The 25,652-nt window shown below is 44.5% G+C and overlaps 1 protein-coding gene across 1 annotated transcript in view; it reads right to left on the reverse strand.

The window, feature by feature from the left end:
- The window catches only part of EZR (ezrin), a 38,651-nt gene extending 24,496 nt beyond the window's left edge, over positions 1 to 14,155 (reverse strand). The window contains exon 1 of the mRNA XM_087773841.1: positions 13,811 to 14,155. Coding sequence (XP_087629967.1) covers positions 13,811 to 13,822 — 12 coding nt within the window. The 5' untranslated portion in view covers positions 13,823 to 14,155. The remainder of the gene's footprint in view (positions 1 to 13,810) is intronic.
- Positions 14,156 to 25,652: the final 11,497 nt, after the last annotated feature.

Below are 25,652 nucleotides of genomic sequence, written 5' to 3' on the forward strand. Positions count from 1 at the left end.
AAAAACATTCAGAAAACATTGTCTCTTAAGAAGGCAACACATTGCAAACCAGCTCCTCTTCTCTCTGTAAGATCCAAGACCTAGATAGGAACTGAAGACAACTGCCTCTTCAATCCTCCCCTCTGAAACGCAGTTTCCAGGTGTGTTGGACACTGTGCACACACAGGTAGGGTTTTTTTCCCTAAAGTCGGATTCTTGAGCTACAGTCTGTTGGTCCAGTATCTGTCTCTGGTTGCAGGCAACATGGTATCTTTGAAGTTGACCGTCCACCTCCTGATATTTAACTGCTCTGCTGTAAAACATCAGGTGGAACAGGAAAAAAGCCCACAGCCCTCACACACACACACACAGTAAGCCATCATGGATATTTTGCATCCTGATGCATGAAATCCAAAAGCCCTTAAGTTCACTTGCATAATAAAATAGTTTGGTGCAACCACGAAGTTGTGCAAGTCATTTAAAATACCATACAATTTATTTCCAGTGAATCCATAAGATAAAGGGCAGTAAATACCAACTTTTACCCATATATACAAGACAAACCAGTACTTAACGTGTTGCATATCACTATCATTATGCAGCTCTAAATGCCTCAGACAATGCTCAGGAATGTTCTCTTCCTCTTTCCAAAGAGGGATAAAGACCAGAGTCTCTTAAATAGTAGGTTTACAAGTGCAAATGCTGGTGAAGTATCTTTCCAAGTGGTGGCAATTAGTGCTATGATAATGGAGAAACCTAGCTAGGCATGCGTTCTTCCTTCAGTCACTGGATGTCTGGAAATCCCAGGCAAGCAGCTAGCACAGGGAAGCAGATCGACCACGTAGCACAGAGGGGACAAGGGTTATTTTGCAGCACTGCACCTGCACAGCACATACTGTGAAAAACAGCATGCAGGCCTGTTAAGGTGTCTTACACATACGCAAGCTGACCGCATAGCGTATGGACATGCTTGTGCTGAAGGAATATGGCAGTCTTAACAACAAATAAGAGAAAGCAGTAGTATTAAGAATACTATTAAGAAAGCAGTAGTATTAAGCTTGCATCCTCACTTCTGCAGGTCTACTCTTTCACCACACAAGCAATAACAACTATTGTACTTGTAATAAATAACAGACAAGCTTTTTGCCCTGAGCTGCAATGCATCTTCATGGATGAAGTAATCTCATTTCAACCTTAGCAACCAGACCTGTTCATAGACGCGCATAGTGATTACGTATCTGGTAATAGGAAAAGCAATTTCACATAGCAACATCAGAAGGGCACGGAAACCGCTCTCTCTTCTTCCACCTTCCATGCATTAGTGCTTGTTGGATCCAGGCCCAACAACGAAGAAAGATATTGTGCTAACTGGTGGAGTAACTGTAGTCCCAGCTCCTGGAAACCATTTTGGGAAAATTTTCAACTTTGATTAGGGGAAAAAAACCTAGAGGCTCCAGAGCTCAGAGCTGACCTGCTAACACTTCAGTGTCTGCATTTCTCTGTCCTCTGCAAGTTACTGAACTCAACAGCTAATGGTTCTGAGACTGTGGAGGGGAGAGGATAACTCTGGGAGGGTAAGTAGCTTGAATAACCCAAGAAACCGGAGAGGTATTAATTCAATTTATTCTTAGTACTTATAAAAACCAACCTGTACATCTTAGTCATACGGTTTAGTTTTAGGTAGTCCAGTGAGGAGTGGGGAGTTGGACTTGATGATCCTTACGGCTCCCTTCCAACTTGAGATATTCTATGATTCTATGTCAAGAACACCGCACTTGCAGCCAGTTCTATTTCTTCTCTGACCGAATAACCTACCTGATGGATTAGACGTCATCTAGTAACGTATTTGATGTGGTCCCATATGACATAGACTAGGTACACAACAAATCTGAGCCATGTGAAATTATAACTGAATGACAAGTTGTGCACCTAAATTCTCCGTAGCTTCTGTCAAAGCAGTAGACAATGTCATGAATATCAAGCCAACCATCAATTCTGTTCACTGCTGCAGGACTGCCAAAGCATGACCTCCCTCCCAGCTGGACTCAGCATCTTCATCTTGCTGGAGTGACTCCAGGGACACATATTCCGACCTTTTCATGGCAGGCCAAGGCCTTGAAAGGGGGATGTGTGTGGTGGGGTGGAGGGAGTAAGAAAATGCAGTTAAGTAATCTCATGGTCCCTGGAGGGCAGAGCACACTTAGAAGTCCACAAACAACACCCAGTCAAGAACTAAAAAACTGTTTAGGAGGACTGGGCTAGAACTCAAAGATCTTGGTAGGTCTGAGAAATAATTACAGGTGTTACACTTGGAGAGGTGAGAATGGACAAGAGGCAGATGGAGATGAACAAATTACAGGCTTGCAAACAATGGGCTACAGCAGGACTGTAGACAAGGATGTGGTCTATTATAATCCCCAGAAAAACACAGTTCCTGGTGTGAAGCTATTGCATAGAAGGAAAAATTACATTCTTGAGTGTATTTGTCACCGGAAGCATTACAGAAGGTGACTATTCTGTTCTGCTTGCCTGATGACTTGCCAGTTGGAATGCTGTCACACAAATTTGAATGCTTCTTTTGGAAGGGAGCAAGTTAATGAAGGAAAGTCTGCACTAAACTGCAGGTCAGGTGTTTCTGGGTTGGTTGTGGTTTTTTTGGGTCTTTTTTGTTTCAAACTGGAGTTGATTTGTTAGCATGGCACTGATCTCTTGCAAATGGGAGCTGAAACATGAAGTGTTTCCAGAAAAGACAGCAACTTTTAAACGCACAAGGAGGAAAACACCACAAAAACCTTCTTATTTTGCAGGCTGGATAACAGGAAAAGAAACAATTGCTGGAGTGGTAAGATATTGGGATACTATATAATGACTTCCACATAGCCTTCAGACAACATAGGTTCAAGTCCTCCCCAGTGCTAAATTTTTATGATTTAAAGCACCTCCAAGAAGCTAAAATGAGAAGGCAAATGACAAATCTGCAGCTTCTCTTCTGTGAGAATCTGATTCCTATGAGAGTGGGAAAGAGATGTACAGCACAACACTGAAGAAAGCCTTTCAGTATGATCCACACGCTGCTCCTCCCTTGCTCCCATGCCAGAATCCGTTCTGCACTACCTGCCCAACACTTAGCATTTCAGAGAGGGCAGTGGCAGCACAGCAAAATAGTCCTGAGCGTTCCCCTCCACACTGCAGAGCACACAGTTTGCTAACAAGGGAGAAAACAGTCTCACCAGTTCACAAAACATGAATAGGGGACAGCCTCACTGGCATACACTTGACTGACGAGGCAAGCTCATTGCACCAATTTAACCGACCCAGTTTCTCAGCATACCACGTTAAATCAAAAAGACCCAACTGCGAATCAAAGGACGTGTTCCATTTCAAATCTCATTGTGTTAAACATTGCTTCCTCATTGCAAAGAAATGGGAACATTAAGTCATGCTCCACTGGAATTCCTCCGAGTCTATGAAGCAGAGTTAGATACTGCTGCAACTGCAACAGGTAAAGTTAGAGTTGAATAGGCTGGTCTTTGTTCCTTAAAACCTTGCTCACCTTCCCATGAGAGGGGGAAATACCACTTAGGGTAAATACAGTTGTATATAATAATCTAGAAAGCTAGTAGTTACTTTAAAATTGTCCAGCATGGTTGTTAGCCTTTGCTACTAGTCAACTTCAATGCAACAGCTTGTACAACCATATTTTTTTTGCTAGTCAGCCTCAGTACTTAAGGAGCAACAACTATGTCAGCTATACTTAACTGAAAATTCTTAAGTTTACTCAAGGCAATAGGAGCCCTGGTATTTGCTGCTCTGGTGTAAGGTGAAAGTCTTGTAACAACTTCTGTGGAAGTTTTTCTGAAGAGAGAAGTACTTTGAGGCGAAGCCAAGAATAATTTTGAAGTGAAATCTAAAAGCTAGAGACTCTTTTGGATGGGGGGGGGGAGCTCATGTGGGCAGGAAAACCTTGAATACCCAGATCTAGGGAGTCATCCAGAAATTCCAGTTTTAGCAAAGCAGGTTGAATTTTTAGAACAAACTTCCCCTCCCCTCCAGCCTACACAAACAGATCACAAGAAAGCCAACCTACTGAGTTTGGTTTTGCAGGCAGGTCACTTGACTCTTTGTAAGGAGGGTTTCATGCTATCTCACAATTAAACATGAAGATAATCTTAGAACATAAATTCAAACTTTTTTAGTTTATTTGTGCAGAAGAAGATGCCATACTAAATTACATGCCCATCTCAGTTTCCTTAACCAAAGCCTGATATATCTTCTGTCAGCATATAATAACTGCGTAGCAGGCACCTGCATGAAAAGCTGAGAAGCAGCCGTAGCTGTAATTCAGTTCTTTGTCTTAGGTGAAGCAATAACACTCTGCATGCCAGAAGATCATGAAGATTTCATGCAGGTGTGGCAAGCGCTGGTGACCCTGCATCTCTGAAGGCCCTGGTTCCCAAAGGACTAGACCTCAGCCAGACTTCTAGCATTCTCCACCTCTGGTCATCTCTGTACATTTAACATTAGTTGCTCAGTGAAACAGCAAAATCTAAAATTTTAAAATTCAAATTTTTTAAAACTAAAATTATCTAGGGACAACCCTACATTCTGACAAGACATAAAGCAATGCAGTTTAAACCTGAAAGGCTCCAGGATATTGCCCTTAAATGAAGCCCCATACACTTAGGGAGCCCAGATGTTTTTCATGCAAAACACTTGCTCTTACTTTCTCTGAGGGCTGTAGGAATGGTTCACCTTGAACCCAGACAAGGCTAAGAAGTGGCAGGAGGGTTTATGGTGTTCTGTTGAACTACATTAACATTCACTTTAAAAACTCTCTGATGCTGTATAATACTCTGTTAGCATTGTCGGAATATCTGTGTACCAGCAGCAGCCTGTTCTTTAAAGAAGGAACACACAGCCAGTGGCAGCAGGCTCAGCACAGCACCGCTGCTTGGATGAGCCATTTGCCCTCAAAGGATGTTAGGATAGATTTAGGAATACAGACCGCAGCAACAATAGGTCCTTTGTACCTAAAGGATAAATACAGAGGGAAGCTACAGGCCGCTGGATCAAACTCCTTCATACACAGACTGTTGCATCTAATTAAACATAATGGCAAGACTAAGGCTTTACACATGAAGTTTAAAGAAAGCCCCACTACCAATCCTCAAATAAGCTTTATCTCAAGAAGTCACTCACAGTCCAGAATGAATCAGACCATCTTTTTTGGTCTTCCATCACCAAGCATGGGGCACCACACCAGCATGGGGCCAAGTGCAGATAGAGAGGCTTAAGATCTCAAGTTTTATTATAATTTCAGAGTCTTTTAAACAATTTAACATCTCCAATATTTATGTGAGTCAGCTACATAAAGTAACATGATCCTTCTACAATCCCTGCAAGGGAAAATAAAAAAAAAAAAACCACAACCGAGTATCTTATAGTCTTGATCCAGAACACAAACACCATTTCATACCTCTGTCTGGCTTTTTCATTTGGGAACAACAGGCATGCAACAATTTATGCAAAAGCTGAACTTCACTACCAAGTCACAACAAACAGGGTCAGGGTCTGAACGCATGAATAATCTAAATAAAAGCTATAATAGCTCAGAGCTTACCCCCGAATCTGAGCACCGGCACTGGTTCCTTTTATTCCAACGCTTATGCAGAGGCATAGGCTCCAGAGAGCAACGCGCATGGAAAACCCAGAGCCATTCTGAGTCAAAAGTGTGACAGATACTCACCTGGAGACCAGGCAACACCACACCCTGTCAGCACACAGCTCTCAACACTTTCAATAGACCCTGTATGAACAGTACCAGCACAAGGTACAGTGATTGCCCTTCTGAGGTGGAAGAGTGGCACATTATACTGGAGCAGGGTGGGCTGTGTGAACACAAGGAGAGTCTATGACTTACTGTCTCACAGGATTATACCCTGAGAGTTTAAGGGGGCCAAGAACCAACTGTTGGAGAAGTGTTCTCAACAACTGTACCCTTCCCAGATGGAGACATTACAGGATGCAAAGCAGTATTTTTATCAGATGTGAACTGGAAGAAGCTCAAGGATGTTCAAAGGCATGGAATAATTTCCATGCAAGGATCAGCTAAGCTGGTTAGGACTTCTCAGTTTGGAAGAAAATTAACTGAGGCTAGGATGTAAGAGCATATAAATTCATGAGTTACATGAACAGGATGGACAAGGACCACATGTTCATTGCTCTACCAATAGAATAACTACAAGGCATCAACACTCTGAACAAGAAAAAAGTTTTTCAAATAGTGCTGTAGCAAGGAGTTTTGTAGATAACTTTCCAAACAACGTGAAGGTTATCTAGGACAGCCTTTGTTAAAGCATACTGTGGATGCTGGAGTTCACATGGTTTCAAGGGGAGACTGGACAAGTTCACAGAAATCCATTTAGTAACTCATTATATAGGAACTTTCAGCCTCCAATACCTCAGCAGCTCAGAGGAAAGCAATGATACATATCTTTGAAATACTCTTCCTCAGGCATCAGCTTTTGGCCAACATGAGAGATACACTATTAGGCTACAGGGGCTTTCTGCCTGACCTAGCAAGGCCAGCCGTGTTCTTATGGAAGTCAAAGTGCAGAAGGAACATGAACTCCATTTACTTAAGGAGAAATAGCAGTGTAACAAGTCACACAAGGCCTGGTAATGATGTATGTTCATTCTGCGTTCTAGATATGAATCCATTTGTCAAAGAAGGATTTACTGATTTGATACCCCACCCTTCCGTTTTACCTGTTCTATAATCAGGCTCTTTCATTTTACCTCATGGACTTCAGTGGAACATACCACACGGCATTTGCAAAATTTATAAGTGGGATTACGTGATGTGATCACCTCTGATAGCTTGATAACCTGATCTACGTCCAATACGCTACAACGCTTACGCTTCCCAACAAGGTACTTCAAACAGTATGCAACAGGTACTATTTGCTCCCAGATAAAGGTGGGTCATTGCAAGTCCTGGAATGTCACCTAAGCGCAAAGAGATTGCTCTTCAGAAGTTATAGATCGTACAGGAAAAGACTAGAAGGATCAGCAAAATACCCCCTTCCTGACCCCTAAAACAGCTTGAGGGCTTCTGGGATGAAATTCTTCACAGGTCCTTCACTATAAAAGTGTGATGGCAAATAAATATGCACCAGTGGTTCCTGAAGTGTACCCAGAGCACAGTGGGGGCAAAAAAAGTAACTTTCAAAAGTTTGCCTGCACAGCTGTATCAGTTTTTAAAGGGGAGAGCTATTCTCTCCCACGCTGAGATCACCAAATATCAATCATGCAAATCCACCCACCAAGTCACACCACATACTTTGTGCACCAGGAACTTTCTGTAATCACTTATGTCCACAAAGACAAAAAGCTAAGCAAGCTAAGCTTTCATAATTAAAGTGTATTCAGTTAGATGTTAAACAACCTTAGCTCCCACAAGGAACTCTGAAGCCCAGATCCTACAGTACGGACTTTGTAGTCCTCTATGGGCTACACAGGCTGAATCCAGGCACCCCAATACAAATATGAGATTCTTTATTCTCTGCTTCTTCAGGTAGCAGGCAGCTCACAGATCTGCACTCTGCATCTGCACAACAGTAGTCTCTTGGCAGAGCTGACCAGCTCTAGACCCATTTCATAAGCCTGCTCAAGATTCATCAACTGTATGTCCACTCGCATCCCCAGCGGAGCCTTTCTCACACACGTTCGACACTGAGGTTAGAACAACCAGAGCAAACATGGATATTTTCATACAAAACCAATAGAGGAAGAGATGGTGACAGTGACGCCTCCGAGTTTTACACAACAGCTAGAGCACTTGCTCACGAAAGTGGGAGAGTGAAGCACGTGCACAATAACCCTCTCTTAAATATGTCAATTCCATACTTCCTTCTCAAAGCTAGCAGGTGGCTACAGACCTCGTGTAGGGGTGCCAGCACCTCTTCCATTGAGCCTACACAGTAGGTAGCCAAATACAAGTCCTTGGTCATCAAGCAACAGTTTCTCTTGCTTACTCAATTAGAAAACGAGAGTCCTGCATTTTAATTCTTAGACTCAGGATTTTTATTTCAATTGACAGCTGACAGTACCAGGTGCTCATCCGTCCCAGCTGAGCACACAACTGCTACTCATGGTCTCTCAAAGATAAGAGCAGATGCAGAGAATGCAGGTGATTTTTCCCCACTATGAAGTAGTAACTAGAAAGAGAAAAAAAATCTGGATCTGAACAGATGAGCAATATGGAGGCAATATGGTTAGCTGTTACACTGAGCTACGCCTTGTTTCCAGCCTCACATAACAAAAGTTTTCTCCCTTTCCTAGGGAACAGGATCCTGTACACTGCTCAGTAAAAGCCAGAGACTTCAGTTGCTTCTGCAAAGAGCTGTACTTCTCAGCTGACAGGCTAAACGTTATCTAATGCTGAAAGCAGGCTTCAAAGCAAGCACACAACACAGCTGAAACACATTACTTAACACAGTGTGGCTCAGTGATCTTAGGCAGCATTGCCTTCCTTCAAGGTCAACCAAGTGATTATGGGATTTACAGTGTGCATAAAGCTCTTTGGACACAGAGTGCCAAGCAAGAACGACACTGATGCGAGAATCTTCAGCGGTCATCAAGAAGTCTTATTCTCAAAAAGTCCTGACGTACCGCAGTTTTGTGGTAGACAGAGGAAGACGTTCATGTGGGCGGAGGGAGGGAGAAGAACAGGAAGGCTTATCTCCCCTCCTCTGCCCTTAAAGGAGGCTAAGAAATTCTTTAAGTAGTGACTAACATAACAGTTAACACCCTTGATTTCTCTGCAGCAGCTAACATCCCAGCACAAATTGCCCTCAGAAATGCTTACTCAGCTCATTCAGTAATTTAGGTTTTTGGCACAATTGTGAGCTCATTCCCTTATAACTCTAGTCTATCTATGAACTACTCCCTAAATTTACTATTAATAGAACCCTCCACCTTCCTTTTGCAGCTATGAGGGGAGTTCTCACATTTAGCAAATGGAAGCTTCCTTACATTTCCATTTTGCACCAGAGTATACACCTCCTGGTGTCAAGCACACCATACACCGTATCATCTGATGTACTGCAACTGGTGCTTACAAGGAAAGGATGAGACTTTATTCCTGACTAAATCTATAGCTATCCATAAACTAAGAGTATTTTAATTAATTATGAGCACTTAAGGATATGAAAAAATACTTTTATTTCAGTCCAGTTACAGCAATCTACTGTGAAGAGCTCAGAGATAAAACTGCTTATGTGTAGCTAGAAGATACACAGTCAAGAATAAATTGGGAAGATCTGGGAACAATTATATTAATTATTTGTATTTAGAATAAATTCCTGTCACTATACTTCCATCTCTCTGGGCTGGCTTATCATAAACTTGTTGGATTTTAATGCCATAATCTGCTCACATACAGCTAAAGGTTTGGCAGAAGACCTACACGCTGTCTTCAAGTTCTTTTTTTCAGAATTCATGTATATTCAACATCAAACAGGTATGGAGGACTTGTCCAACTACTTAATGCCTAGCACACACTGGCACATTATTAACAAGAGGGCTGGGAAAAACCTTTTGAGTCATCAGTTCCAGTTCCGCACTCCTACAAGCAGCGGCACTAAACTGTGTCCTTGTCAAACTTTATCTTAAGGGATGTTAGGTCTTGGAAGAATTTCCTAATAAGACCAACAAGGAGGGGGGAAAAAAACCCACCAGACACACTTAACTGCTCTAATGTTGAAAAATCTCTTAAACCACAAGTTCTGCTTAAAGCAGTTCTTTCTCCTCTTTGGCACTTAAACCCCTTACATTTTACACAGGTGAAGGAAGATGTAACTTGTTTAATTCTAGCAGGCTAAAGTAGCCAGGCACTCTCTTATTGTGAGGTGCCTTTCTGCCTCTAGTATCCCAAAACCCTTCTCTAGGTTCTGCTTTGTATTTGTCTCTCCTGGACACAGATAAGTGCAACCTGTATTCAAGGGAAGATCTCACTAGCACCTTCTATTAATGCTTTCTGTTAGAGAAACCCTACACATTGCACGATATGGACAAGACAGCCATCTTACCACTGATTAATCCATATCCTTCTATCCTATATAGCGAGGAACCTTCTTCCCCCACCTCTCCAAGTTTAACTATTGCAATGGGACCTTCTTACCCCAGTCCTTCAATCTCCTTTATATGGTGGCCCTCTGCATCTATAATACCTCCCCCTCAACAGCATGGCATTAGCAGATTCCATTAGTATGCTCAGCTTTCTGACCACATGCCATTAGTAAAGGTATTAAAAAATGATGCCTCTTGATATTATTCATTTGTATTTTTTCTCTTTAGCACCAGAAGCTGTTAGACTGCATTAACTGCTGACCTCTCTTTACACAGTTTTATATACACGCACACAAGTATTAAAAGTTCTTGCGTGACACCACATCAAATGCTCTGCTGCAAAGCTGACTTCATTTCTTGTGAAGCTTTAAGTTTTTTTCCTCAAGAAGAAACAAAAAAATCCACCTTCAATACAGTAACAGAGAATGCTGGTAGGTCAGATCAAATGAACAGGTCTATAGAACAGAGATCACGTTTCCTTCTCCTTCTGTAAGTAAGGTTCATTAGCCTGCAGCTGTGCTGTTCTAGCCACAGTTTATTAGATTGGTTTGTTCTGCAAAAGGATATAATTCAGCTAAAGCACCATCCCTTCAGTGAGTCAAACAGAAATAAACTAGTAACGTGCATCCAGGAAAACCACAGAGAGCACACAGACACTCCAGTAATGAAAAGAGGCAAGGCTGAGCAAACAAGTTTATTTAGCATTTCACTTGCTTTCAGATAACACAGCAAGATTTGGACAAGACGACATCTCTTGCATTTCCTTACATAATAATTCATCGCTGGTGAAACCTAATGAACCTTTGTACAGACTAGATGGAAATTATCTATCTGAACCGCTGATGAACTCCCAGCCATAAATGCTTATGCACTGGGTACAAGAAGTTATACATTTATAGCTTACCTCAGGGAGGCTTTGTTACTTTGTAACTGTTACGCATGGCACAATGTCTGTGTTGAATTATAAATTAACACTTGCCTATATTAACAAATATTATTTCAGAAGTATTTTCTGGACTGTTGCTAAAACTTATTTTAAGGCCTGTAGACATGCATCAGATCCAACTAATTCTGAGTAAATGTTACCACAGAATATGGAATACAGTTGGCTTTCTAGCACTTCACTTCGGAACTCAATAGAAATACAAAATCACTAATGTTCTAGTGTTGATGGACTTACTATTTGTTTATTGTGAAAGAATAAATTCCAAACACTATCTGTAAGCTTTGCGTGTGCTTGCGTATTTTTGCTAAAACAAAAGCTTCATATAAAGGTTTAACTTAGTGGGTTTTGGGGGGGGAGGACGGTGCCAAAATTTTGCTTTTGTTCACAAGTAAAGATAAGATGACAACTGATGACCAGTTTGTCAAACTTCACCCACAGCAGCACGAAGTCTGCCAAGCAACATCATACGTACCCACGCCAAGCAGACAAGACACATGCAAACAACTGTAGGTAATAAATATTTAGTACCCATGTCAAATAAACACCAGAAACTAAAACTGCCTCCCTGTGTGTCCCAAGAGTTTATACAATCATTCCTCACGCGTGCCAAAGGCTGCTGTTGTGTTCATCCTGAGCACAGTTCTGCCTCTGGAGTGACAGCTTTACATCCTCGCTCCCTGCAAACTGACAGGAATCCTATTTAGCTGTATTAAGACCAAATGAGCTGGGTTGGGAAGGATCCAAATCCAGTCTCAGTCTGAAGCAGTCAGACCAAACAGTGTGTTTTATTAAAATAACCTCTGCAAAATTCCTCTTTTTGTTTACAGTAAGGTGGCAGTTAGCCTTACTGAACAGCAGATTCAAAAAAATTCCTTATATTGTACAAACTACTGACACAGAGTCTTGTCCATAAATCCCAGCCAGCAGGTCATGTCTCAGAAATCATTAGAGTGCAACTGTCCTTCCCCAGCAGAAGGTGGTTTACACCATCCACCTTTGTCATTCACTGGCTAGTCAGCCAAGAAACAAACAAACAAACAAAAAATCACCATCTATGAGGGAATATGAACATAGCCATGCCAGGTAAAAGGATGAACATGGCTGTAATTTTTTTTTTTTTTTTTAAGAGATTAAAGAGTTTTTCCACACCTATCCATGGCTTCCAGTATGACTTAGTCCTAAACCAGGATTTCAGATTATTCTGAACAGGATATTTCAAGAAAGCACTCTGTAATTAGCAGACGGCTAATAAGGCACAGAGAGAGATTATTCACAGACAACTTTTTTATATCCATGCTTTGTAAATTATATATTTTATCCCCCACTTACAGAAGGGTCTTTTCAGTATGTTTTTATATGCAGTAATATATCACCTCCTACTGATGAAATACACCCAGGGAGACTGAAGATTTAGCAGTTCTTAAAAGGATCAAGCGCAATTTTTTGTAGGTTTACAGGAACTGCAACATAAGTTAACCTAAGTACTCCTTTTCTTGGGGGGGGGGGGGGGGGGGGGGGGGACCACAACCAAAACGAAAAGATAAGTTAAACTAACTTTAATGTTATGGTGGTAAAACATCAATTGCTTATTACCATGAAGATAAGCTTGTTTACTCCTATTTCACAGGGTGTATGTAGCCAATACTCACGCAAGTCCTTCACTGCACTGCATTTTAAGAAATATTGCCTCTATTGAAAATACATAGCAACAACAATCTGTTCTGATTATGCTCTTCAGAGTTCAAAAGTGCGTCTGCTCCAATGACTGCTCAAAGCTTTGCATTAGGCGGTTAGTTCCTCAAGGGAATTGTTGTTTCTAACTAGCAGAATAGTAGATTTTAAAACAAAACAAGTAAAAAAAACCACTAGAAAATCGAGAGGGGGGTCAAGAAAAAAATGAGGGATGAAAGAGACAGACAGGCTTGAAGACAGCCAAGTTTGTTCAATTAAAAAAAATGGATACAAAAAGAAGAAACGGGTTTTTTTATAATGTCCGTTAAAGACTACTGCGGAGAACTGCATTAAGAGTCCCTGGCACTTAGTTTTTACATCACAAAACAAGGGGGAAAGAAGTTTCTCCTGTGTTTACGGAGGAATACACGCTTCCTGTAGATAAATGCATAGGCCACGCAAATACTAACTGGAAGCCAGTACGGTTTTGCCATCTCTCGTTAAGTGGGAGTGTCATAAAATCTCTTCTCCCCAGCGCTGCTCGGGAGCTCGGTCTGTTCCTGGCACGGGAGCGCTGCAGACGACGGCGTGAGCCACCGTCCGCCCCCCCCCCCCCCCCCGCAGGGCGCCCGAGGCTCCGTCCCCCTCTCCCCGCGGCGGAGGGGAGGCGAGGCAGGGCGAGCCCCCCGCCCGCCCCACCGCCCCCGTCCCGCCCGCCGCCGGTCGCAGCTCCGCGCCGCTCCGGAGGGCGCACGCAAAGCCTTAAGCCAAGCCGCTCGCGTTATTCCTCCCGCTTACAGTAGCCGCTCATTCGGTTCTGTTCGCGCCTGTGCCAACCGGGGGGGCGCCTCCTCGCACCGCCGAGAACTTCTGCGGGTGCCCGAGCCGAAAAGCCCCGTCCCGGCACGGGGGCTCAGCCCTTCCCGCGCGGAGGCGGCAGGGCCCCGGGAGAAGCCCACGCCGCGGCACCCGGAGGCGAGCGCCCCGTCAGGCGCCCGGGCTCGGGCTGCCCCCGACGGCCAGCGCCGGGCGGGCCCCGGTGCGGCCCCGCAGAGCGCTCCCCTCCCGCCGCGCCCCGCTTACCGGCTTCGGCATTCTGAGGGCGGCTGGTGCTTCTCCTACTCCCAAGACAAACGTTCATGCAGCAGCTGCCTCGCCTGAGCCGAGCGCCCCGTGAGGAGGAGGACGAAGGAGCCGCTCCCAGCCACGGCGGCAGCGCAGCCCACGAGTGCGGCGCCGGCCGCCCGGCGGCGGTTAAGTACGCAGGTGGGGCCGCAGCGGTGACTCACGCCCGCCGGCCATTACCCGCCGCTCCCCCCCGGCGCTCTCCGATCGCGGGACCGGCCTCGCCCCGCCGTCGGGCACCTCGCTCCGGCGCCCCCGGGGCGCAGGGGGGACCCGGGTCCGCAGCCTCCAGCCCACCCCCCCCACCCCCCCCTCCCCAGCCCCCGCGGGGTCAGAGGCGGGCGGTGCCGCCCGCCAACCGTCGGGCAACAGGTGCCGGTGGGCGGGGGCAGCACCGCCCCGGCGACCCGCCGGACACGGCCGAGCGGTGGCGGGGCCTCCTGGCGTCGCCTTGTTCTCCGTGCCCCCCACCCAAGACCCCCCGCGGGGGGACCTTCGCCGCCGGCGCCGCCGCGCTCCGCCGCCCTGCCCAGCGCAACATGGCCGCCGCCGCGAGCCCCGCCGCCGCGCCCGCACCTGCCCGGGGCGGCCCGGCGGGGACGGCGCTTCCCGAGCCGGCGGCGGCTCGGGGAGGGAGGGGAGTCGGGGGGCGGGGGGCTGCCGTGCATGGGCTCGCCGAGCCGCCTGCTGCCCCTGCCTCCAGCCCGGGCTCCCGGGAAAGGGGAATGAGTTACTGCTGCTCGTAACGATGGGCACTGGCGCTGCTTCTGTTTTACTGCCAGTCTGGAATAGTCAGTAGTCGCTGTGTTGCCTGAAGTCCAAAGTCGGGAGATACGATTACTTAGCACGGGATTGCTTTGTGGGTTAAAGCACATTCTCAGCAACGGCAGCAAGAGAGAAAAGTTTGAAAATCCATCTAAGCTCAGAAACTAGAAAGCAAAGGGTATGCGTCCATTGGCCCCCATCTTTCATCAGGAGCAAAGAAGGTCGTGCAAGCAGCCTGCCTTACAGGCATACAAAGATGTCTCTGCCCCTCGTTCCTTCTCCCTCCTCATCCATGAACGCACTCCGGCAGATAAAGCGCCCGCCGGCTCTGCAGGAGCTGCTGGCCTCTCGCAGCATCTGCTCGCACGTTGTATTTACACAGTCATGGGCAACGGCCTGTAGGACACAGCTCTTCCGCTGTGCTGGCAATGGCACATAAGCTGTAAGGTTAAGGAAATCGCGCAGCCTGTACCCAGGCTGCTGTCTGCAACATCCCCGCTTCAAGCAGCGGCTGGCTGCTTGGTCAGAAAGGGCATAGGACGGGAACAGGGAGGCACAGAACAAGGCGAAAAGCAACCCACTCAGTAGAAAATATATAGGGCAGAAGAGAGCCTGGGAAATACCAAGGGATGGTAACAAAAAGGCCAGCCCTCGCAATACAGTTCCTGCATTGGAGAAGATCCAAAGGGTGTCTCCCCTCACAGAGTCCGCTAGCCAGCAAGTGGTAGTGCCACATTAAAATAAAAGAATCGTTACTGCATCAGGTCTGTGAGAGAGAGGAGAGGGGAGCCGAGTCGGAGGCTGAGAGAATTCACAGTGGTACTCCTTTCCTGTTTCATGATCCTTGGGGATTACAGGAGGCTTTACCATCAAAACGGAGCCATGGGTGTGGCAGCTTGCAACAGCAGGTGAGAAAGAATAGCCTAAGCTCAACAGCTTCTAAGGAAAGGGCCATGGGATCAAACATCTTCGGGAAACAAACATGGCCTCCATTTTCAGATGGAACAATTCCACTGAGATTTACTTGGATCCGGTTAATTTAATAACATATGATCTATGAGGAGACTTTCTGCGCTCTTCTCTTAAGCGATGAGTTTACGCTGGGATTCCTGCCTTATTCAGTGGGATGATACTGGCGATGGACCAGACCAGAGTATCACAGTGTTTTGGGTAGACTGCCGAGCACAAGGAATGACTGCTCCACGTAAGGAGTGCTGTAAGGACCCAGCTTCTGCAGCTGTCACTCAGAACCCTAAGTGGCATTTGTGGATTTTTGGGGGGGCTGAAAAAAAGGACATAGATGAGATATTTTCATTCCTTAATCTTAAAATCCAGATTTTGCCCATGACTGGAAAAAGAAAAGCCAAAACAAGTGTGTGTGTCTGCATACCCTAGAAACAGGGTATTGCACAGATCTAATGGGAAGCCCATTTCCATCCTGGGAGATTTCCATTCCCAAAATCCTTTCCCGTGCTCTAGCTGAGCATGGGCTCAGAGACCATCACCCTGGGGCTCCATGTTGGAGCGGTTCATGTCAGAGTGATGCCTCATTTAATGGATCATAATCTCTTCAATGTCTTGAATTAGTCAGGTAAGTATTTGTTTCCATGTGTTACTTATATATCCAAGCTTAAAGCCCTGATTTTTTTTTTTACACTTATTATTGCTTCCTAACCGCACAGACCTAGAGGCGAAAGGAATTTAGGTGACTAATAATTAAGTGTGGCACCATACAATCTTTAGGTTCCTGTTTGCCACAGCACATAACCTTGTGCCATTCTCCCACAATCTCCTGCAATACATGAGGAAAGGTGGATACCTCAATGGTATCCATAACTACCAGCTTACTCAACACCACTCCACCCAAAACCAACCATCACGAATATGCTGAGCTTACACAGGCAGAATCATCTTCTGTGGAAGGAATCAGAACACTTGCCAGCTTGGAGCGTATGTTAGAGACCCTTCTTGGGGTTTTGCCTTCTGCTAGGTGTGTTTTCAAACCCCCTTGGCTGCAGAGCACGGTGCCTTATAATAAACACCGAGTTAGGTGGGGTAGCAAGGTGTCTCTGTCACAGTGAGAAACTGTCTTCTATCGCTGGGTCCCTGAGCTCTTTACGTTTCTCTCCCCACCTCCCCCACAAACGGATAGGACGGTATATAATGCCAACCCTTTCTTCCCTTTTATACAGAAGCCTGCTCATCCTTTGCAAATGCAGTACAACCAGTCTAGCTCCCCTCTCCACCAAAGGGGGGATGAAAGCCCGCAGTTCCCTGGTTTTCCTGAGAGTGTCCTGACAGTCAGCATATTGAATTTTTGGAGCATGGGCACCATGTGTAATACTGCTAAGCATCATCTGTGAATGCTTACAGACTGAATCCCCTTTGGAGTGTGGGTGAGGGAAGATCAGAGCAGGCATGAAATGGGCGCAAAGCAATCAGCCCCCATCAAGACAGCCTGGGGCAGAAATACAAATGTAAAAAATACCAGATATAAATGTAGAAGCTGGCGAAATTTTCACATGAAAAATCTACGGAACTTGGTTACTTGTTTTAGGCATTAGCTAAGCAAGAGAGAGCTTTTATAGCCACCCTAACTACAACATCTTCGGTCAGACCTCGCAATTAAGCATAAGGCCCAAATCAAAATGAAGCCTTTATGTTACAGGATTAAGATCTGCTCTGATCCAGCACTTACTCTTAACCTGCTTTATTAAGAGGACAGCATTACTAACAATTTACAGGAATTACTAAGGCAGAGGAGGTGATGAAAGGATCTCGATTGCTCAGCAGGTCAGTAGCAGAACCCAGTTTCTGTTTTCTTCTCTGTAGCAGTTCCTGTACCTTACTGACCCCTAACCAAACTGTGTGTTGTCATCCTCATCAAGCCTGCCTTCCCTCTTTTAAAGAGGAGACCCATTTAATTTTCCTGTTCTACTTTAATGTGTAATAACATTCCAACTTGATGTAAAACCTTTATGAATTCCAAGTATTTGCCAGAATTTGCTCAAGCAAGTCCTATCGCTATAAAATAGCTTTTGCTTAACAGGCTTGGTGCCAGCCAATTTTTAGTCAACATAAAACTTCCTAAGCCGGGTGGTCCCAGAATGGGGAAACATGGAATCTTGTGCCCTAAAAACAGAGGCAGCCTTGAACTCCTTGTTTCTCCATATAGAAAGCTTCATCCAAGTTTAGGATTTTTGATTAGGATGTTTTTTGGAAGAGTTTTGCAGCATCTCTGCTGGTTAATTTGCAGTTTTACTCCATGGCTTTTTTACTAACTGGAAATCTATAGAAGCTAACTGTCCTCTTGACAACTCATAGATTGTGCATTTAGTATAGTAGTTAAAAGAAAGGACATTCAGGGGGGTAGTTAAAGGAAAGGATGCTATGTTCTGAGATGCGTTGTGTAGATTTAACGAGACTTGCTCTCATCTAGGACAGTCAAGAAGGTCATTTTCTTTGTCAATTGGAAGGGCTGTAGGAGGAAAAAGAACCATATAGTTATTATTGACAATAGCTTCTTTTTCATTGTGCATGACTGAATAGGCAGCTTATTCCCCATTGCAGTTTCTGAAATTTTGACACTATAATTCCTGAAATGTCAGACTTCAGGAAGAGTGGCCAAGGACCTGGAGAGTTCTAGTTCCGTCTGCACTGAGAGCTGCTTCCCCGCAACCCACGCTGAGCTTATTGAAAACCCCAATGAATTCGGGTCACAGTGGACCAGCACCTGTTGACAAAGCACTGTTGGCTTTCTCTGGGTTTCTTCTGAAGGGGATGTACGTGGTAAAAGAGCGCAAAGCTTGTGCCTCATTTTTGGTTGTTCCTAAATGAGAAGCTGCTGCCAAATTCAGTTAATGTTTTTTCCTAGTAAGCGTGGGTTTCCACAAGTTTATTTTGTACTAACAAATGGTTAGGTGGGTTCAGGCCTGGAAATAAACCTCATTAAATGATCCGACGGTTACATGCTGGAAGACCCTTATCTTTGCATTCATTTTATTTTCCAGCTGCACCCCCAGGTATTCCTTGGGATTACCTGACCCTCTGATTGATCATCGTGGAGCCCTAGGGGGACATGCTAGGTTATGAAGAAATGTACATATAGTGAAGTTTATGAAGGATTATTTTAAAATTTGGTAAGAAGGAAAAAGAAGCAGACAAGACTTCAGGCTTTTATCTGGTTTGTTCTTACCCATCATAAAAAGAGAGAAAAGCTTAAAGGAAGATTATGAATATGTTTCTTCTCCTCAGCAAAAATTCTGAAAAGTCCCGAGGCCAGTTTGCTTTCAGTTCCCATGACAGCTGTCTTAGTAACAACTCTGCTAACATATTCTTCACTCTTCTTCCACAGGAAACTTTCACAGGGAGTGATGCAAAGCGCACAGTAAAATCTTCTTTTGGACTGAAACAAAACGTAATTTGGCATTTACATGTTGAGTACGCTGAGATTGAGAAATTATTTGCAATGGATGGGGAAGGCAAGACTTAGTGATAGGTAAAATATAGATAAAATATTACTCAAAGTAAAGGCAGGTATAAACATGCATGTGATCAGGGAAGGAAAATCTATGCTAATCGTCTCTGTAACTGAAATCCACAATGAATTATTGGTCTTACCAACAAAAATAAACAAATAGAAAAAGCACTGAGAGTTTTCTGAATCTATTGAATGAGAACAATCATGTCAGAAAGCATTGTTTAAAAATGTATAACATGACGGATGAAGTTCATGACATACTGAATTTGTGGAGATTATACCACACGTGTAAATCCAGACATGTTTGTCCAAGACTCAAAGCAAATGGAAACTAGGGGCAACGCAGCTTTTGCGTCTCAAAATGAAATAATGATCTTAATGCATATGATAAGAAAGAGGAAGGGAGTTCCCTTGGTTAAGTAATCTCTATTCCACCTTGATATCTTCCTTTGTGCTTTTTTTATTTGGAATCTGATTAAAAGCAGAGCTGAGTGCCATATATGCAAATACCCCCTGCAAATATGAACTCTTTCTACGAGAACCGTCTCTTTTAGTTCTGTTTTTCTTTTTTTTTCACATCAAACTAGAGATGTATAAAGACAGTGTTGACAAAAACAGCAGGTCAAATAATGTTAACTAACTTAGTTCATGTGCTTCACAAATGGAGCACAGATGTGTGCTTAGAGCAGGTCTGAGTAGCGAGGAAGGTGGAGGCAAAATAAATGCCCATTGGTTGACAGAAAGAAAAAGAATTCATCAGTCTATATGTACAGGATTTTTTTTACTCCAAGTTGTTTTATAATTATATATACTGCTGACATTTGTTTCGCTCTCACTACGGGAATGAGGCTGTAAGAGTTAAAAAATAAAAATAATAAGCCGTGTCAACTTAACTAAGAGTGTCAAAATTCAGAATTTCGGGGCTAAAATAAGAGTGCAGACTTCAATGTACAATGCATGGACACAGAGTACATTTTCTCTTCCTGTGATATGATGCTGACGCACACCTTTTATGATCTGAAGGACCACGTTGTTTGACTTTCAGCATAAACTAAGATGTTGAGTTTTGCCTGGTGCTTCTCCAGTCAAGCCTGTAACATTTGAAAGGCCTTAAACCCCAGTCCCCAGACTGAATTTCAGTGATTCTACCTCCTGTCCAGTTCTGTCCACAGCTAAGTGCTCTTTCAGTGTAAGTTGTGAAAGTTGTTTGCATTGACTGGTGCTTGCATTTCTCATTCAATTTCAGAAGATGCATTATCTATAATGCAATTTGCAGTTAAATACTGAGCTAAGATAAAACATCTAGGATGGCTCTTGCCTCAGCTAAGTCAGTAATATAAGCTGTGCATTACTGTGCAGTTTGGTGCCAGCTATCAAAAGAAAAGACCATTTTCTCTTTTTTTTCCCTAATTGAAACAGAAAGAATTGCTTGATGCAGAGGTTACTAGGTAAAGTTCAGAAGGTTCCAAGTATCGCTCTAGCCTATTTTTCCACTCAGGACTGTCTCTTTCAGGTTATCTTCCCATATTTTGCCTAGCCTCATTTAAGTGCTCTACATAACAAGGCCTCTCCCCTTTTGAACATTAGAGATCAGGTTTATTTTGTAGCACAAGGCTGGTTAGCCTTAACAGCTGCATCCAATACCAAGAGAAACAGAAAATATGTAATATTGGGGCTGCTGGTTGTACACTTGCCCTCCTACTCTGCATCACTTGTTTCTGCTGCAGACAAGAACATTTCCATGCGCCCTTAGGAGCTAAAGTCATTTCTGCTCCACTCAGGCCGCAGCTGCCCAACGGCAGTGCAGGCTGCACAGGGAACTGCCAGCGCAGAATTAGAAGAGAATATGCAACGGAGATTTCTCTCATGGATAAAGGAGGGTAATTTTGACCTTAGTATATCATGAGTAAGACACTAAGCTGGAGTCTGAAGTACAAGAATCCACCTATCTCTTGGGAAATCCTCTGTTTGCTCTGAGATAACACAATAATGCTGAAAACAGGCAGGCACTGATAAAGATGTAAGACCAAATACAAGGCAGGTATAAGCAGGGTGACATTGCTAAACAAAGCAGAACACTGCCTACTTTCACCAGACCTGAATTTTAACTCTGCAATTTTCTAAGGGCTTACCTGGAACTGTACCTCAATTAAATATTCATTAATGAGAAAAAGCTATTTGTGTTTCATAGCCAACAGCTCATACACAATTTACAAATGGCTACATATATCCTTAATTAGTTTTCAACAACCCCGCTAAACAGTGAGGGCAAACTAAATCCATTTTATGTCAAGGCTGCAGATATACAGTCACCTTATCTAATCAGCCCCAGCTGCCTTAAAGCCAGTAACTCAGAAACAAAGAGGCTACCAAACCAAATAACTTCTGTGAGGCCTTGCTGGAGGAGAAGGGGATCGGGCTGATTACTGCTCACCTGCCAGACTGAGGCATGCAGGCAACCTGAAACAAAGGGAGTTTTCAGTGCTTCCCAATGACACACCTAGTTTGTGAGGTAATTACCTCTGACGCATGACACAAAAGATAAACACCTATTCTTGTAGCATGTTGGCTAGCAACTCCTCAAAACACTTTGGAAAATAATATCATTATGTTACCTTTAAAATAGCAGGTGAATTTCACCTGTTTGCAGCAGGTAACTCAGGACCTGGGTACTAATTGAGTACCACTTGAGCCTTCAAAATAGAGCTGAAGTGCTGCCTCAGATGTAACCAGGATTTCACACAGAATTGATTTGCTCCTAGGCAGAACACGGCTCAGCCCAGTCTTTCACTTACTAATAAGCTGATTATCTTTTAAAGGTGGCGTGATGAATTCTTTGGTCTCTTTTAATAAAAGACAAATGTAAGATGAGGGGGGAAAAATCTATAACATGTAACCTTATGATCACCTTCTGTGCCATGGTTTCATCTGCATGACCTCTCAGCAATTGCTAGCGATGCCTTTGGAGCCAGATTTGTTGGTCCACTGCTCTGTTTTGACCTTCAAGTGCTTACAGTGTGGGAGGAGAAGGGTGAGGTGCTGCTGGACTCCAGAAGCAGGGTGTTGTGTCCCTCCACCTGGTATCAGTTGAGGGTGAGGATCTGGTGACTCCGGAGCTAGTGGTTCATGAGCTAATTGTTCAGTATGTTTAATTATCTTGGTGTGGTAAAAACATTGTCGTTGCAGCAATTGGACATGAAGCAGAGTTTCTGTATCCAAGAAGTTTGTCTGTTTTTCCCAACTATGTCATTTGGCCTTACGGACTTTGCTTTGGGTGGTTTAGCACAAACCATTAGAGACCGTCCATTAGAGACCGTCATAGACTTGCCTTGGATTATCTCCAAAGCCATCCCCAGCTTGATCCTGGATCTGAGAGAGACCAGGAGCAAAAAGCTGGAAAAACCTTGTAGACATGGGTGAACCATATTGTCCCTATGGCATGCTACGCTGTTATGTGTGGCATTTTCCTACGAAAAAGTGGGTTGCCCTGTGTTATTCTCCCTGACTGTGGTCTGTCTGCCAGGGCAGGTAGAGAGTGAGGTGAAAGTACAACGTCAGCTATGGCCTTCTTGTGCAGAGTTCAGTTTTAAGGCCAAATGCTGTTAGCACTTGGGATGTTGTTACAATAAGGGCTTCGCAGTAGGCCATACTGGGTAACAAGGCCTGGTTTTGACACAGCGTGTTGGAGCGCAGTCACCCCAGGCACGGCCTCCGTTCAGCCTCTGGGTGCTCTGGGCCTAGGGCCACGAGTGGCTTCTTGCCCAGAGTCCGTGGGGAAACTGGGCTCTGAGGCCTGTTTGCGAAGGCCTGCGAGAAGGACTTCCAGAGGGCAGACTTTGGCCTGTTCAGGAGCCTGGCTGACAGAGTGCCTTGGGAGGCAGTCCTGAAGGGCAAAGGAGTCCAGGAAGGCTGGACAGTCTTCAAGGAGGAAATCTTACAGGCGCAGGAGCAGGCTGTCCCCATGTGCCGAAAGACGAGCCGGTGGGGAAGACCGGCCTGGCTGAACAGAGAGCTTTGGCTGTAACAGGAAAAAAAGGAGAGTTTATAACCTTTGGAAGAAGGGGCAGGCAACTCAGGAGGACTACAAGGATGTCGTGGGGTTATGCAGGGGGAAAATCAGAAGGGCCAAAGCCCAACTGGAACTTAATCTGGCTACTGCGGTAAAAGACAACAAAAAATGTTTCTATAAATACATTAGCAACAAAAGGAGGGCTAAGGAGAATCTCCATCCTTTATTGGATGTGGGGGGAAACGTAGTGACAAAGGATGAGGAAAAGGCTGAGGTCCTTAATGCCTTCTTTGCCTCAGTCTTTAATAGTAAGACCAGTTGTTCTCCCCCTGAGCTGGAAGACAGGGACAGGGAGCAGAATGAAGCGCCCATAATCCAAGGGGAAATGATTAGCGACCTGCTACACCACATAGACACACACAAGTCAGTCTATGGGCCCGACGGGATCCACCCAAGGGTACTGATGGAGCTGGCAGAGGTGCTCGCCAAGCCACTCTCCATCATCTATCAGCAGTCCTGGCTTATGGGGGAGGTCCCAGCTGACTGGAGGTTAGCAAATGTGACGCCCATCTACAAGAAGGGCCAGAAGGAGGATCTGGGGAACTACAGGCCTGTCAGCCTGACCTCGGTGCCAGGGAAGGTCATGGAGCAGATCATCCTGAGTGCCATCACGTGGCACGTACGGGACAACCGGGAGATCAGGCCCAGTCAGCATGGGTTTATGAAAGGCAGGCCCTGCTTGACCAACCTGATCTCCTTTTAGGACATGGGGACCCACTTAGTGGGTGAGGGAAAGGCTGTGGATGTTGTCTGCCTGGACTTCAGTAAGGACTTTGACACCATTTCCCGCAGCATTCTCCTGGACAAACTGGCACAGAGCAGATGTGCCTGGGAGGGTTCAGAGGCATCCTGGAGAGCTGCAGCTAAGGTGCTCCCAGAAAGCTATGTGGACAGGACTAACGAAAGCGCTTCACCCACGCTATTTCTCTCCAAGTGCAACCATCTCTAGCAACACAGCATCTTCTTCAGTTGTGTTCAAATTGATGGGAATTCTCCTGGTCCCTTTAGGAGGCTGTCCCATGAGCGAGCAATGTCACAGCAAGGAATAATTCCCTACTGTATTCTCTTTCCTGATATCTAAATGTGCTCCTTGCCTGCATTGCTTTCAATACCCTCCACCCCTGTTGCCTGAAATAACTGCTCACTCATCACTGTGGTGGGTTTAGCCATGCTGTACGAATCCAGAGATAAGAAACAATATTCTTTAGATAACAGCACAGACTCTTGCACAAAGTTCTTTCTTGTCTCAGAGTTCAGTCTGCACCCTTATTTAAAAAAAAGGAATGTAACAAAAAAACCCTCTTTACAGGAATTACGTTAAAATGCAGCATGCAATATCATTAGCGGAGTGCTAAGGACTTTTGAAATAGTGGTGGTGTTTGAAGTAAGAGTATGGCCACCATTTTCCCCACAGTTGCCAATGTGTAGTATTTGAAACGATCTCTTTTTCTGTGCTTCAAGCAGCAACTAAGTATTGTGTTTCAAATGCCACCACACAGCAACGGTGAGTAAATAATGGCTTAAATAAGGAGCAAGTTTTGTTTGCTTTTGCAGGTGTTAAATTTCAGCAGGACAATCTAACTCAAACAAAGCCCTAAACAAAAGTTACTGGAATTCCTGACTGACAACCTGAGTTTCATGTTAGACAAGGCGGATAATCAGAATTATCTCTCCTGGCTCTAAAATCTCTAACCACTGATTTTTACCACGGCTGTAAAATTCCGAGATTGAGTTTTTTAACTTCGGTTATAACATATTTGTTTAAATTTTTAACACATGGGAAAAACAATTGCAGCAACTACATGTGCTTAAACAATTTACTTCTGTAATGAATATCCTTTAAAAAAAAAACCAACAGTAAAACTTGCACTGTCACGTACATTGCAGGATTGAAATACGAATTTATGTTATTTTCTTGTTCTTCTGGTAACCCGGTTATTCCTCCCTTGAGAAGAAATGCAATGCTACGTATCCAGTACCCAGCTGGATTCAAACGCACATCCTGTAAGCAATCTCAGAACATTAGGAAAAAGGTAACTGAATCATTTTTAGACCTGGTAATTAATTGTGTGGAACCCATTTACGGGAAACTCAGCTGCAGTGAAGCCCTGCTTGTAGAGAAGAGAATGAAAGCTGCAAGTTGTTTCCATGCAAACTAGCGATGCCCGTAAGTGAGCCCCTTCCCACAGGACTCGAGCTTGCAATCCTGCCCCAATGTCAAAGCCCTTCAGAGTCAAGACGGCGGGACCAGGCCTGTAACCGAGAGGTTTTGTGGAGAAAATTCCATGACTTCACGATAACAGGCTCCCATTGTAATTCTTAATTGGTTACTTTACTCTCTCAGCCAACCCGTGTTAATGTGAAATGATAACCTTGAACTGCGTTCATGGTTTAAGTATTATCCAAAGACCTGCACGCAGCGTAACAGGGACAAAGTCAGAAATTCTTTTGCACTTGTGTGAGGTCAGAATCAGGCTGATTCTGTC

This window comes from Nipponia nippon, unplaced genomic scaffold (genome assembly GCF_047370975.1).
Source record: "Nipponia nippon isolate SJK-2023a ecotype South Korea unplaced genomic scaffold, ASM4737097v1 scaffold_4, whole genome shotgun sequence".
In the NCBI taxonomy this organism is placed as follows: Eukaryota; Metazoa; Chordata; class Aves; order Pelecaniformes; family Threskiornithidae; genus Nipponia; species Nipponia nippon.